Raw genomic sequence first — 14496 nt, forward strand, 5'->3', positions numbered from 1 at the left:
ATTCGATTAAAACCATTACGGCTTCTCATCATAAAGGTATACAAAATAGATAAATACAAATGTTAAACAATAAGCACTACACGAGTATGAGTTGCTACAATTATGACCAATTAACAAAGTGACACTGAAATATTAAGCAATGAATGGGCTCATAAAGATGAAAACAAGAGAACAAATCCTAATATTTCATCACATCATGAAAATATTATGCAAAGAAAAAAGATCATACAGTGTTGTTGTATAACATCAACCTTAGCCAATCGAAACATAGATGAGGACATGATAATTTTAACACTTTAATATTTTATGTTCTTATTTTGGTTTCGATAATTAATCAGGAACCAGTCCAAAATTTGAGTTGGAAGAAGGAAAAATAATCAAGTGCGATGTTCCTTTTTCGTGGTTCCCTTTTCTGTCCCAGAGTGCTTTTAATAAATGGGCGCAGTTAATGGAATGTGCTTCTGATGTAAAGGAAATAAGCATATTACAAGGCAGTTGAATAAGGAACTAGTGTCCTATTCCTTATTCGATTTTTTTCTATTTTCGTGCACTGTTTATTCACAAAGTGTTTAATTCTTATGAAAAGACGAACACATTACAAAGAAGTAATTATAGGCATATCTGCAATAATGTATTTTGAGGAATAACTTTTCTCCCACCTCAGATAAGTAGATCCAAAATTTTAACCATGCTAAAAATTCTTATCTTGCCCACGGGCAAAGATATAACAAGTACCCGTATGGAACTCCTTTTTAATGGTAATCAATCCATTGCAATCGCCTGCTTGTTAAAGACTGTCGTCATAGAGACCTTGTCCTGTGGCAATATTTAGAGTCCTTATGGATATTTCTCGCCTCAAATGTCACCATAAAAAAGTTTTCAGGCACTTTTGAAGAAATAAAGCTTCACTCTCTTCAGAACTATTTAAAGACCGATTTGACTATTAACATAATCTGAATCACTGCGCACACATCCATGACAACCACGAATTATTACATATCCATACGCATTTATTTTCACTACGCACAAAAGAGTTCCAACAAAAAATACATTTTTAATAAATTCTGTTTAACTGAGGTGGGAGAAAAAGCATCTACCATAGCCGCTCGTGTAAGATAGGTTCATCCCGACCCTCGCACAGGGTGTTTTGCGGAAACTCGGTAAACCTCGTTTCCGCAAAACAACCTACGCTCGGGTTGGGATGAACCTATCTTACCCTCTCGGCAATGGAAGATACTTATATGATTAACATTCATGGTCCAATATCGCCATTATTGTTTTCTTATTATTTAGATGGTCTGCATGAATATTTTCGAAATAGTACAATTTTGCACGGTGTCAGTAGTAATAATCACCCATTAGATAATAATTTGCTCGCCTATCTGAAATTAGTTGTACTTTTGTATGCAGATGACACTGTCATCATATCTGAATCAGCTGATGATCTTCAAAATGCTATTGACCTTTATGAACAAAACTGTGACCTATGCAAACTGACTGTCAACACTTCTAAAACCAAAATTCTAGTTATTCAGAAAGGCATAAGACGTAATTATCATGTTCTGTATAAAGGCAATCCATTGGACGTGGTTGATAGTTTTAAATATTTAGGATTAGTATTTAGCAACAGTGGCTCTTTTTATAAAGCTAAGGTTGAAATATCAAAGCAGGCACTTAAAGCAAATGTAAGCATGTAGCCCTGCCGATTGATATGCAAATATATCTTTTCAATAAAATGATTAAGCCTATACTTCTATATGGATGTGAATGCTGGGGATATGGAAATAATGAAAGTTTATAAAGAGTTCAACTTAAATTTTTGAAATATATTTTATGTGTTAAGTCAAGCACCGCATCTTGCATAGTATACGGTAAAACGGGCGTCAAACTGTTATCAATTGATATAGAGAATAGAATGATTTTATATTGGACAAAACTTGTATCACCATTGTACCAAAAAGCAGCAACAACTATGTATACGATAATGTACGTACTTAGTAACTATATTTGTGATGTAAACATACGTAGGAATACTTTTCTATGGATTTCTTTTGTCAAAAAAATATTTATAAAATGTGGTCTTAATAATATATGGGATTCACATATATTTCCAAATCATAAATGGTAAACTTGCAATGTTAAACAGAAACTCACAGATTTGTTTTTAAATGAATGGTATAGCATTGTTAACGCTTCCAGTAAATGCAACAATTATAAATTGTTTAAGAACGAGTTAGGAATTGATAATTATCTTAAAACTACACCTTATAAATTGTTAAAGTTAATGATTAAATTTCGAACCAGAAACCATCGTCTTCCTATCGAGACAGGAAGCTGGATTGGACTAGATATGTCATCAAGGAAGTGTTTTTTTGTGTCAAGCAAACAGTAGCATTGGAGACGAATATCATTATTTACTTGAATGTATAGCTTTAAACAATAGCAGACAGCGATTTATTGATAAAAAATACTATGTTAATCCGAATGTCATCAAATTAAAATCTGTAACACTCAAATGTCGAAATATAAAAAGTTGTCTCAATTTGTGAAGGAAATAGTAAAACTGTTCTAAAATGTTAATATATTTGTACAACAACGCATGTATCCGATACTCGATAACTTGATATTCATATCCATATAAAGCATTGTATAACACATGTCTCTCCCATTTGATTTGCTTTGTACCTTTGTATATCGAATGTTTTCTTTTTATAACAGCCTCGTTGTTAGTGTGTATTTCTTTTTCACATGCCCATGCTGTCATGTTATATGAACTGAGTTGTCTGAAAATAAACCTTGAATATCTCCCCTGTTATCAATGATGTTAAAGACTGAGTAAGATATTGATACACTATCATTTTTATGCTATTGTTTGCTGATGAATTCGCATTATTTACCACTGATCCTGTTATCTAACATCATCATCTAAATTCTCATTACATGTATATGTATTCAAGAAACTGGGTCTTAAAATTAACACAAAAAACTAAAATATGTGCGTTTGAAAGCAGGAAAAGTTATTAAACTTTTGTTATTTAGGTATAAACTTTTCTAATACTGGAAATATGAATAATGCTGTAAAAATGTTGTTTGAACAAGCTTTAAAGGCATGCATACACCATCTACTAAACTATCATTGTTTGATGTTCTTGTTGAATCAATTATTTTATAGGGATCGGAGATTTGGGGAGCATAAAATTATGTTCACAGTGTGTTAAACAAACACCTTTAAAATTACGCAAACATATTCTTCGTGTTAGACAACATACATTTACAACAAATGCCACCTGTCACTGCCATCTGTCTGTTTCTCAAAATTTCGTCTCATTCTGGTGATGACAGTTGTGGCTTGGTGGTTAGATGTAGGGTCTTCGGTAGCGGGTTTTTCTTCATCTCCATCCGCACCGCCGTGCCTGCTCTCTGCTGGTCTCGGAGTTCCTTGTTACTGTCGTAGATTACAATTGTAAGTCTATGTTAACCCAAAAAGTAAGAAACCAATACATGTATGTTCAAACTTGGTATGATAACTTGAAGCAGCACTCTCACAGATTTACCGTCTTGACAACTTTTTTGTCTTTGAATGAGCTAATTTTTGTGTAAATATCAGCAAACCAGTGATATAAGACTGCTGACAAAAGATCAGATCGCAGATTTTCATATTTCCGTTCGAAAATTTTATGGCTAAAAGCGTTATAAACGGTTTAAGAAAAAGGCATAAAACATCAAACTCAAATATAAAAAAAACTGCGATCTGATTTTTTGTCCGCAGTCTTATATCACTAATTTCCGTACATTTTCGCATAAATTGGCTTGTTCCACGACAAAAAATAAAAAAAAAGTTGTCAAAGCGTTCAATCTGTGAGAGTGCAGCTTTAACATTTCAGCCCAAAATGGAATACTATTGTAGATTCAAACAATAACTTTTAATTAAAGAATATTATACGTGGGTCAAAAATGAAAACCATCGTAAAGAATTATCAAGATTTAAGACTATCATCTCATTCACTTGAAATAGAGACTCATTGCCGATGTATTAATATTAGTAGATTAAATAGAAAATGTAAACTTGTCCACAAAATACTGTTGTGTCTGAATATCATTTTTACTTAGTTGTACAGCCTATTCAGAACTTAGAAATAAACATTGTATTAAATATATTTCGCCAAATATGAATAAATTTGAATATATGATGTCAGTAAAGAGGGATTTATATTATACAATAATTAGCAAATATGTAAGAAGTGCTATGAAATTGAGACAAGAAAGGCTATAAAAGTTCAGCTGCTTCTATTTGCCGTAATAATAGTGGTCATACTTCCTTATAAATTAATAGGATATTTCTTTTGTAATTAGAAATGTTTTTGTCATTACGTAGTTGCTATATCATTATATATTTTTGTCTTGGCCATACATGTAAGTAGATAGTTTGTAAATGGCCAAAGGCAGACATGCCGTTTGGTCAATAAACCCTGGAACTCTGCTTAAAACAGAGAGCCTCTTTATAATACACAATAATATATTCTTAATATTAATTCCTTAATAATATTTATTGTTTATTTTATTTGACTAAACCATTAAGAAAAGGAAGTTGAAAATTGGTTTTGTTCGTGCGCACGTTGCTTACGTCACTCGCGCGCTATTACGGGACAGTGTGTACCGTGTCAGTGACCAATATCCCAAGGTCATTCAGGACCGCCGCAGAAAGCTTGTGCCATATCTAGTACAGGCCCGCCAAGCAGGTTAACATGCATCGCTTTCGAACGATGTGCTGTACATCGACAGGGTAAGGTATACCTACGACCATCCCCACTAGGGCCTACACCGGCGCTACCCCCGCCCCCCCCCCCCTCCCCGCGCGGTCCCCGGAACCAGCGCCGCAGAGACACCGGCAGCCAGGATGGTCAAGGACAGCCACGCACAGCTGGGAAAAGGAACAGAAGCGATCAGATATAGTTGAGAATATTAATCATAATCGATATGTTGATATGCCGGAGTACGATTTTCCGCTTGACGTACTACCGCCACGCTCGTCTTTCGATGACCAGGCTAATCCTTTTGGTAACAAATTATTATCACTTTGTAAAGAAAATATCATCTTTATCGTCAATGGTAGATAAGAGCCAAGTCATTCAAGTTACATGTCATAACTTTATTAGAAACACATTCGCTTCTAGTGTTGTTGACTATATGTCATAGTAAATTACAATTTATTTACTTGCTTAGATAGTTTTAAAGTTCTAGACGCTACAGAGTTTTTCGATCATTGCCCGATTGATTTTACTTTGAATTGTAATACTCTTTATAATGATACAAACTTGAATTCTACTTATGGTAAGATTATTTGGGATACCTGCGATGCCAATGTGTTACAACATGCGTTAGATGGTAAAAAACGATTATTTGATGAAATTACCAATAATTTATTACATGACAATGCTGATTTTGATGTATGTATAACTAAACTGTGTGATCTTATTTATGATATATCTTTTCAGCTGAATGGAAAGTCTTTTAATGTAAACCCTCTACGTAAATGCAACACTAGAAAATCAATGTGGTTTGATGTAGCTTGCAAAGAACATAAAAAAATATTTTATCATTGTAAAAGGGTATTTAAAGATTCACCTACGAATGAAAATCGCTTAGGTTTTTTAAATGCTAGAGCGAGCTTTTGTGATGTTAAACGTAAAGCAAAGCGTGTTTTTATACCAAGGAACGTAATACATTATGTACTCTAAGTAAGTCTAGACCAAGAAAGTTCTTGAAATATATAAACAAATATAAGGCTAAACCTATTTCTAGTAGTCACGATGTCAATATTGATGATTTTATTAAACATTTTAAGAATATATCAAATACTCCACTCTTCAGCTCATTCGACAACGACGATTTTGTAATCAGAGAGGAACCAATAAATGCTGATGATTTAGACTGCCCTTTAACGATCACAGAAATGCAAAATAATGTTGCTGATTTTTTCATTGATTCTAAGCATTTTATTTCCCCCTATCTTGTTAAGAATTTTAATTTTATCTTTGACCAAGGAATTTATCCTGAGGCTTGGTGTAAAGGCGTCACAGTTCCTATCTTCAAGAAAGGTGATCGTTCTTGTGCTGCTAACTATAGAGGGATAACATTAATAAGTAGTATTGCCAAAAATATTTTCAATTACCTAACGGAATAGAATAAACAAGTGGTGTGAACGTGAACATATATTAAACTCATCTCAATTTGGGTTTAGAGATAGCCGTAGCACAACTAATTGTATTTTTATATTACATACTATTACTCAGAATGTTATTAATAATAAATCAAAGTTGTATTGTGCTTTTATAGGCTACGAAAAAGCGTTTGATACTGCCATACATGAAGCGCTTTGGATTAAACTTGTATGTGTTAAGCAGGGCGAACTCTTGTCTCCATTATTTTTAATATTATTTATAAATGACATTAAAGATTGTATAGATTTTACCAACCTTACGGAATAAAACTTACGCTTGCTATCCATATGTATGCTACTAGTTGCTGATGATATTGCGTTATTTACTACCAGTGCAGATAGTTTACAATTACAACTAGACAATCTATACCAATATTCATGCAAATGGGGTCTAAAGATAAATGTAAATAAAACTAAAGTATGTGTTTTTGAGAAAAGAAAAAACAATTGTACATTCAACCGGTCTATCAATGGTGATATTATTAAAATTGTCAGTGAATTCTGTTACCTAGGAATTAAGTTTCATTACACTAGTAATTTATCACGGGTAATAAATATTTTAAATGAGCAAGCTTTGAAAGCATATAACCATTTATTATCGATATTTAGTCGTGTCAATATAGATGTTAAAACAAAACACTCTTTGTTTGATGCGCTTGTTGTACCAATTATTTTATATGGTTCTGACGAATGGGGGATTTACTACTCAAATGATGCCGACAAGTTACACTCAAAATTTTGTAAATTGCTGTTAGGAGTACGCCCCCAGACTACAAATGCAGCTGTTTTTGGTGAGCTGGGTAGATTCCCATTGTCTGTCATATGCAAACAAAGAGCTTTAAGCTACTGGGCTAAGGTTATGAATAAACCAGATTCACTTATGTTTAACGTTTTTACTAAACAATGTAATTTATATAATGGTTTAAATAGAAATATCGCTAATAACACAAATGTAAACCTATGGTGTTTATCAGTCAAACGGGTGTTAGATAATCTCGGTCATGGTAATATTTTTTTGAATTTAATGCTGATATCAATTATATACCAAATTTGGTGCAAAGACTGAGAGATCAATACGTACAACAATGAGTTTTGAGTTGAGTTGAGTTGAGTTGAGTACAACAATGGAGTGATATAATCAACCCAAAATGGAATACTATAAAACATTTAAATGCGAATTTATATACGAAAAATACTTAGATTGTGTTTATAATACTAAATTTAGACAAAAGTTGTCACAATTTCGATTATCTTCACATAATATGGAAATTGAAAGAGGTAGATTTAATAATGTTATTAGGGCAGAACGTAAATGTAAATTATGTGCACAGAATACTGTTGAGTCAGAATTTCACTTTCTACTATGTTGTTCCGCTTATAGTGATATACGAAGAAAACATGGAATAAAATCACACTGGCCTAGTTTAATTTAATAATTTATTATCCAAATTTTGGCTGCTTCTTAATTTTATTTAAATAATAATAATAATAGTAATGTCAATAATATTGATTATAATTATAGTTATTATTAAAATGATAGAAATTAAAATAATTAATAATGATAGTTTGTTTAACTCGTCAATTACTTCGTATATTGATTATTTCAATTGTCAATATATATACATTTTCATATGCATATTATATCATATTTGTTCATGTACGTTTGTGTCTTGGCCATATCGATATTTATGCAATGTGTAAATGGCCAAAGGCAAGATCCCGATTTGCCAATATAAAACTTGTAACTTGTATATGAACCTAGTGAAATCATATTATTAAAATTCATATGTGTAACTTAAAAGTGATTCATATATGCACATAATTTCTGTTAGAGGGAGGATGGCAGGCGATTTTTTTGTCATTATCGTATGGTTGTATGTACCCCCAGATCAGCCTCTGTTTCGTCTTCGGAAATGTTTCAATCGGAACACCTCTGCCATTATCAATCAGAATTGAAGCTTGGAAGCTCGCCGGAGATGGCCGAGTTGTTACGATTGAGAATTTTTGTTACTTAAATATTATTACTTATTTATGTTTTCTTATTTACCAATTGGACCCGAATTCAATTTATTCTGTTTAATAGTGGAAACCGTCAATAACAAACCTGAGCATTAGGAATACCCTTAAAATGGACAGAATTTCGGCGTCGGCGTACCGAAATGGGGTTGGCATCCTTATGCCCCTCATGCTATTTCTTCTCCCACACTTCCTAACTCACATTTCTTTGTAGCATGCATCCTTATCCCCCCCCCCCCCACCCTAAAAACACACCCGAAAAAAAACGACAACTTTGAATGACAATTATAATCCAACTGCAAACACTATAAGAAGTGATTGTATATTTTGTACTCATTATGCATATTTAATGCCAGTGGGCGTGCTGGTCCGAACAACCGGCCATTTTCATGCATGAGCGCGAGCCCCGATCAATCCTTGCCGGTCTGGTCCCTCTTTGATGTGTTTATGGAAGTTACTAAGTATGGATTGGTAATTAAGAACTCCCGATGATGATTCAAGTCGCACAACTGAGGTTACATGTAGAATGTTCAAAAAGTACAAATAATAAGATAAAATAAAAGATATTGCTTTATATGCAAATGTCATTTGTTTAACATCTTAAAACTTGATTTCAGAAGTGGTTATAATAAAGCAATTGCCTCCATTTCTTCCTTTTACCAGGTTTGAAATCAACGTCATTGGTAGCAGTCTCTATGAAGACAGGTGTAACCACCCGTCTAAAAACAAGTGGCTTCCTCAGTCTGTGTACCAGACATACGGCTGTCTTCAAACCACTCTTCTCTTCATTTACGATTTGGTTCTCACGTGCGTCTAACGAATGACCCCCGGTTTCATTCCTCTTATACACTGCCGATTCCATATTTCCAACCAGTTGAGCTACCCTTGTTACAGCGTCAAGGAAGTCCACCTCTATACCCTTAGATATCGTGTCAGTTACAGTTGTTTTAAGATGTGCCAGCATCCACGAACCGTCTTTGGTGTTGCGTTTGCTGCGTTTTCCCGACACAGAAGGAAAAAGAACGAGAAAGTCCATTGGAATGATGTCAAATATGCACTGAAAACCAAATTCCTCTACTTCCGTCACACAAAATCGTCCAATCCGAGTCGGATCATCGCTGATATTTTCCCTCGAATTACCTATATTTAAGAGCAACATAAACTAAGGTTAGGACTTTTATAAGGCAATAGCAATAATTGCTATGGTAAAACTGCCACCACCCCCAGCACCAACACCTTCATCATCATCATCATCATCATCATCATCATCATCATCATCATCATCACCACCACCACCACCACCACCACCACCAAAGCCAGCCTCCTCCTACTCCTCCTCCTCCTCATCCTCCTCCTCCTCATCATCATCATCATCATCACCACTACCATCAGTAGCAGCCTCATCGCTTTTACCAAAACCATCATTATGAAACTAAAATTCTGCGAATCGGATATGTCGTCTGACAGGAGCGCCCGTCATTTCTCTTGTAGCGGTCACTTTGACTTTCTTATGCTACATTCAATACTGCCCAAGACCAATGTGCATATTAAGTATGAAGACTCTACAAGAAGTCAGAAGAGAAACTCAGTAAAGACATTTCTGGTTACATCTCAGTTCTGTGAAATCTATATTATTGTCATGCCGCGTGGTAGCATTTTATCCGATTTGAGCTCATCCTTTGTGACTCGGCTTAATTAATTCTCATGTTATTATTTGCCGAAATAAATACTTGTTGAACCAAGTCATCAAAAGCGAAAGTGTGACTCCGACGACGCCGCGGAAGACGTTACCCCCTACATATCTGCCATGCCTCGCATGCGACACATTAACTGATAAGTCATTAACAGAGCTAGATGTGACTTTGAAAATTAATAAAATATCACTAATTGTTTCAAGAGGCAATAATATTTTCTACAAAAAATTGAGACCTGCTTGTTCTTCTTCATGGCCACTGTTCGGGACTGCTACAAACATTGAAACCCCGGTGTCATCTTTTGTGTGTTCTTCGGCTAAATTAAAATGCAAAATTATAGATTACGCAAGCGCAGAGAAAATAATGAACATTAAAGTTACACTTAACTCTAAAGAAATGATCAAAGCTACTTGCGATCAGCCAGTATGATGCTGTAATACTAAGTCTTGGAACAATTTCATATATAGCTCTTAATATGCGCGTCACTACATATATCTGTAGCGCTGAGCACTGTTTAAGGTAACTCACTCATGGTTTGTAAAATGCACTTTTTAAAAAAAATTAAGTGTGGCAAATCATAAGGAGTGTTAAAACAAAAATATCAAAAGCTGGAACCCTTCAGCAAATGTTAATATTTGCTCAAATATCGTCTTTGAAGACCGCAATTCTCATTAGCGTTAGTAACACGACATAAAATTAATTACGGCTGTGGTGTTGCGTGATTGGTTGATTGGCATTATCAGGTGATGTTATCAATGTATCATTAACAGATCAACATATCCACCGCTTAAATTTAAAGTCCCAGTGGCCGTGTGGACTAAATGGCTGTTTTCTACTTTTTTCTTGACTTTACCGGCGTGAGATTGAACTCCACTAAAACCAAAATACTTTTTATGCCATAACTGTATTTATTTCTGCAATTTCGTTTTAAAGAGTAAAATAATGATAAAATAAGTGTTTTCAGATGCATTACCGAACTATATTTGGTCAAAAAACATGAGCGAGTCACTTTAACGCCTAAGCCTGATTCTCACTGTGACGATTCCATTCCCAGCTTAATTTCGGAAAACTACTTATCCATGTTATTTTTACTAATGATAACAACAAATAATTAATAAATATCTCTTCAAAACCAATTAAAAATGTATTGAATTGAAGAGGACTTAATTGTTATATGAAGAGGTATCTAATTACTTGAATGGCTCTTCAAATATTTGAGTTTATGTGTATTTGGCCATATAATTATGTGACTTTTTCCAATGTGTTTATTACCTTTGGTATTTGTTCGGCAAGCTTGAAGTATAAGAATTCTTGGTATGTCCCTTAGTGTCGGACAGTTTTTGTCAGATAGTGTATCAATAATTTCTGACAGATATATTTTGTTTCCATCTGAAAGAATGATCAACGGCTGATTACCAACCTCTTCACCGTGTGAACTAATCGCAAACACAAATGCCTCTGTGCCTGTAAAATCGGTGCTCTTAATCAAACATTTTAAACAACACTGTGGATCTGGTTTGAAGGCTTCGACGGGTTTGTGAAGAGATTTGACAGTAGATTCATTGCGTTTTTCATGATCCCACTTTTCTAGAGTAATATTCTGACACCGGTGTGGACCTTCGTTTAGTTGCTGGTACTCTATACCACCTCGCTCGCAAAATGTCTCCCTTAAACACGTGAAATCCTTTATGGCGCCCTCACGCGTCTTGAACGTATACTCCCCGCGTGTCCCGACCCTCTCGATGTTCACAAGCAAGCACGCGTAACCTCGTGGCCTCCGGCCAGGTGATGCTATGCCCTCGACGTCAATTTTCATTTCAGCCTCATCCCTACTGACACCTCCATGTGCCATTTTAGTTATTACTCGAACTGAACATGCTGATACACGATCCAATTTAACAATCAACTTAAGATAAAACAAACCTGTAATACATGCATATACATGTTATACATATAACTTCCTGCATTGTATACACGCGTATATACAAGTTTAATAGTTAAACCTTAGTTCTCTTGCGTAACTACTCGGCCAACTCCGGTCAGCTCGTAAAATAGCCCAGCCAACCGAGGCTATTTACTTAGCTTAACGGGGATTGACGAGAAAGTACGAGTGATAGGCCTAATTTGTTGAGTTTGGAACATAATAATTGGTGACCACTCCAACCATAAATATACCATGCCTAAGCAGCATATATGACATGAACCAAGTGGTTTCAGACAAAACTACATAGCCACATTAACTCAACCATTTGGAGAGCTCTTTACATAATTAGAGACAATCACTTCAAAGGCATCTTTAATTGGTTTGAAGAACTCTCTAATTATTTGGAACTATATATAATTGTACAATTATTCCTGGCAATAATTTATTTGTTGCTCTCACTTGTGAAATTATAGAGGTCATGAAGCCGAGAGCAATAAATGATTTGTAGATAGCTCCAATTCTCAACACCCGTAATTATCTATAGTTGATTTTAAGTTAGCTATTATACAGTGTATATTCTATTGATGATCTTATTTCAAACGCAAGCACGCAATCACACGCACGCAAGCACACGCACGCACACACGCACGCACCCACGCACGCACTTAAGCACGCACTGCACAGCACGCACGCACGCACGCACGCACACACACACACAACCTAGCCTTAACGAACATAGTTTCTGCATTTTATATTCACCATATTACTATGTTTGTTGGTGTTTTGTTTTTTATTTCAGTATAGTAAAAAGGTCCACATATTGTTTATATTTTCGAGGAAGTTAATGTAACACTAGTTTTTTAAGACCCCATTATTTCAAACAACCTGTAGAAAATAAACTAGCTATTGGGTCTGTAAGAACTGATCTCGAGGGGTTGAAATTGTATTATTGGCTAAGCGCAGAGTAACAGACAGAAAATAAAGATTAATTACAAGGTATTAATAAACTATTGAAACATCATAGGGCATATACATGATAATAATTGTTATACAATTGTAATAAAAGTAAATGTAGACTAAAAATTACACGCGTACAATATAGGTTGATTTAATTTAAAAAAACGATTAAGGTACAGATTCAGACAAAAATCATTAGCATACAAACAATGTATATAAATTGTTTTGATCATTTAAATCAAATGAGTAAAAAGAAATGTTGAATCAACATAAACTGTGCGCCTTTAGCCAATATAATAATCCTAATTACAATTGTGGGATAAGTACAAACAGGACACTTTTACATACTTCAGTGCGAAAAAACTATTCACATTCAGTCAATAAGGCCTAAATCACGACACTTCTCGACCATCTCTGGGGTTTTGAGTTTATTGCCAACGAATGCAAATGGCTGGCCAGTGGAACGTTATTGAAAAATCTTCTTTGGGACGTCGCCCGTAGCGTAGCCTTTCATAACGACACAGACCGGAGCAACTTTGAAGACGTAGTCTATGTACCGGTTACACTTTTCCGCCGTCACCTTGCTCTTCCAATATTTTGTAATGGCCGCCACTAACTCGTACACGGTCGTACATGCCCGCCGGTACATGTGGGTCTTTAGATTAGCCCACAACATTTCGATCGGGTTCAAGTCGGGCGATTCTAAAATGCAGTGTAAAAAATGTCAAATGCGTTGAAATTTAAATGCATCAAACCCACGAGCGAGCAGGTTGCACAAGTAATGAACATTATTTATTCATGTGAACAATAAATTAAAAACATGGTTTCTTACCGGAGGGCCAGTCGTCTAACCAATGGATGCCGTTGTCCCTCATGAAGTCTCGTGCCAGCTTTGATCTATGTTTGGGGTCGCTGTCCTGTGGCCCTCAGTGTATGTTCTCTGTATGAACGGAAGGGACCGATTCGCCAGAATCCCGTCCGTGAAAAACGTCTTCTCCATGATGCCCTGGAATATGGCGAGTTCTGTTACCACGCCGACTTATCCCACTCCATACATGGACCTTCGCGGGTTGCTTCGCCTTCGGGATGACGGGTTTGATCGTACCCTGTCGATGGAGGCCGACTTTCTCTGTTCAAGTGAAATGCCAGATTCGTCTGTGAAGATGACGCTGGCTAAGTCATCATCTCCCTGGATCAGCCGATTGCAGAATTGAACACGTTTTTCCTTGTTGATGTCTCGGACCATCTGGCCGTACCCAGGTGACGAGGTGGTGAACCACAGGGACTTGATGAGATTCATTGTCGTCGTCAGGCTATGTGTGGAGTCCTCTCTGACAAGGTTCTTTTCCAGTTCGGTCACAGACGTGAAGGTCGTCCCGGTGCTGGCTCCATCAACATGGCCAAATTCTCATTGAACGTACTTCCGAACATTAGGCCCCGCTCACTCTAATCCAACCAGTCGGCATTCGCTATTTCATTGCTCCATTTCTCACATACACGTTGTACCATCAGAGGTATATATTCAAGTCCTAAAGCACGTTTTCCTCGAGGCAATATGGATCCCATTTGATGAACAGTTAAGCATGAAACTGTATTCAAAGGCCAAGAAAAAATATCTTTAATTCATCAGGCACCTATTTTTAAAACTTCTTTCATGGTCTAATAATAAACATTGAATATACCTT

The 14496-nt window shown here is 35.7% G+C and overlaps 1 protein-coding gene across 1 annotated transcript; it reads right to left on the reverse strand.

Annotated features, from left to right (window-relative positions):
• Nucleotides 1–8501: 8501 nt before the first annotated feature.
• Nucleotides 8502–11843, reverse strand: LOC128209939 (uncharacterized). The gene is made up of 3 exons (XM_052914213.1): nt 11203–11843; nt 10166–10246; nt 8502–9376 (listed from the first exon to the last, which is right to left on the reverse strand). Exons 1-3 carry the CDS (start codon nt 11780–11782, stop codon nt 8850–8852), a joined length of 1188 nt encoding a protein of 395 aa, XP_052770173.1. The 5' UTR covers nt 11783–11843; the 3' UTR covers nt 8502–8849.
• Between the last annotated feature and the right edge of the window lie 2653 nt (nt 11844–14496).

Source organism: Mya arenaria, chromosome 11 (genome assembly GCF_026914265.1).
Source record: "Mya arenaria isolate MELC-2E11 chromosome 11, ASM2691426v1".
Lineage (NCBI taxonomy): Eukaryota > Metazoa > Mollusca > Bivalvia > Myida > Myidae > Mya > Mya arenaria.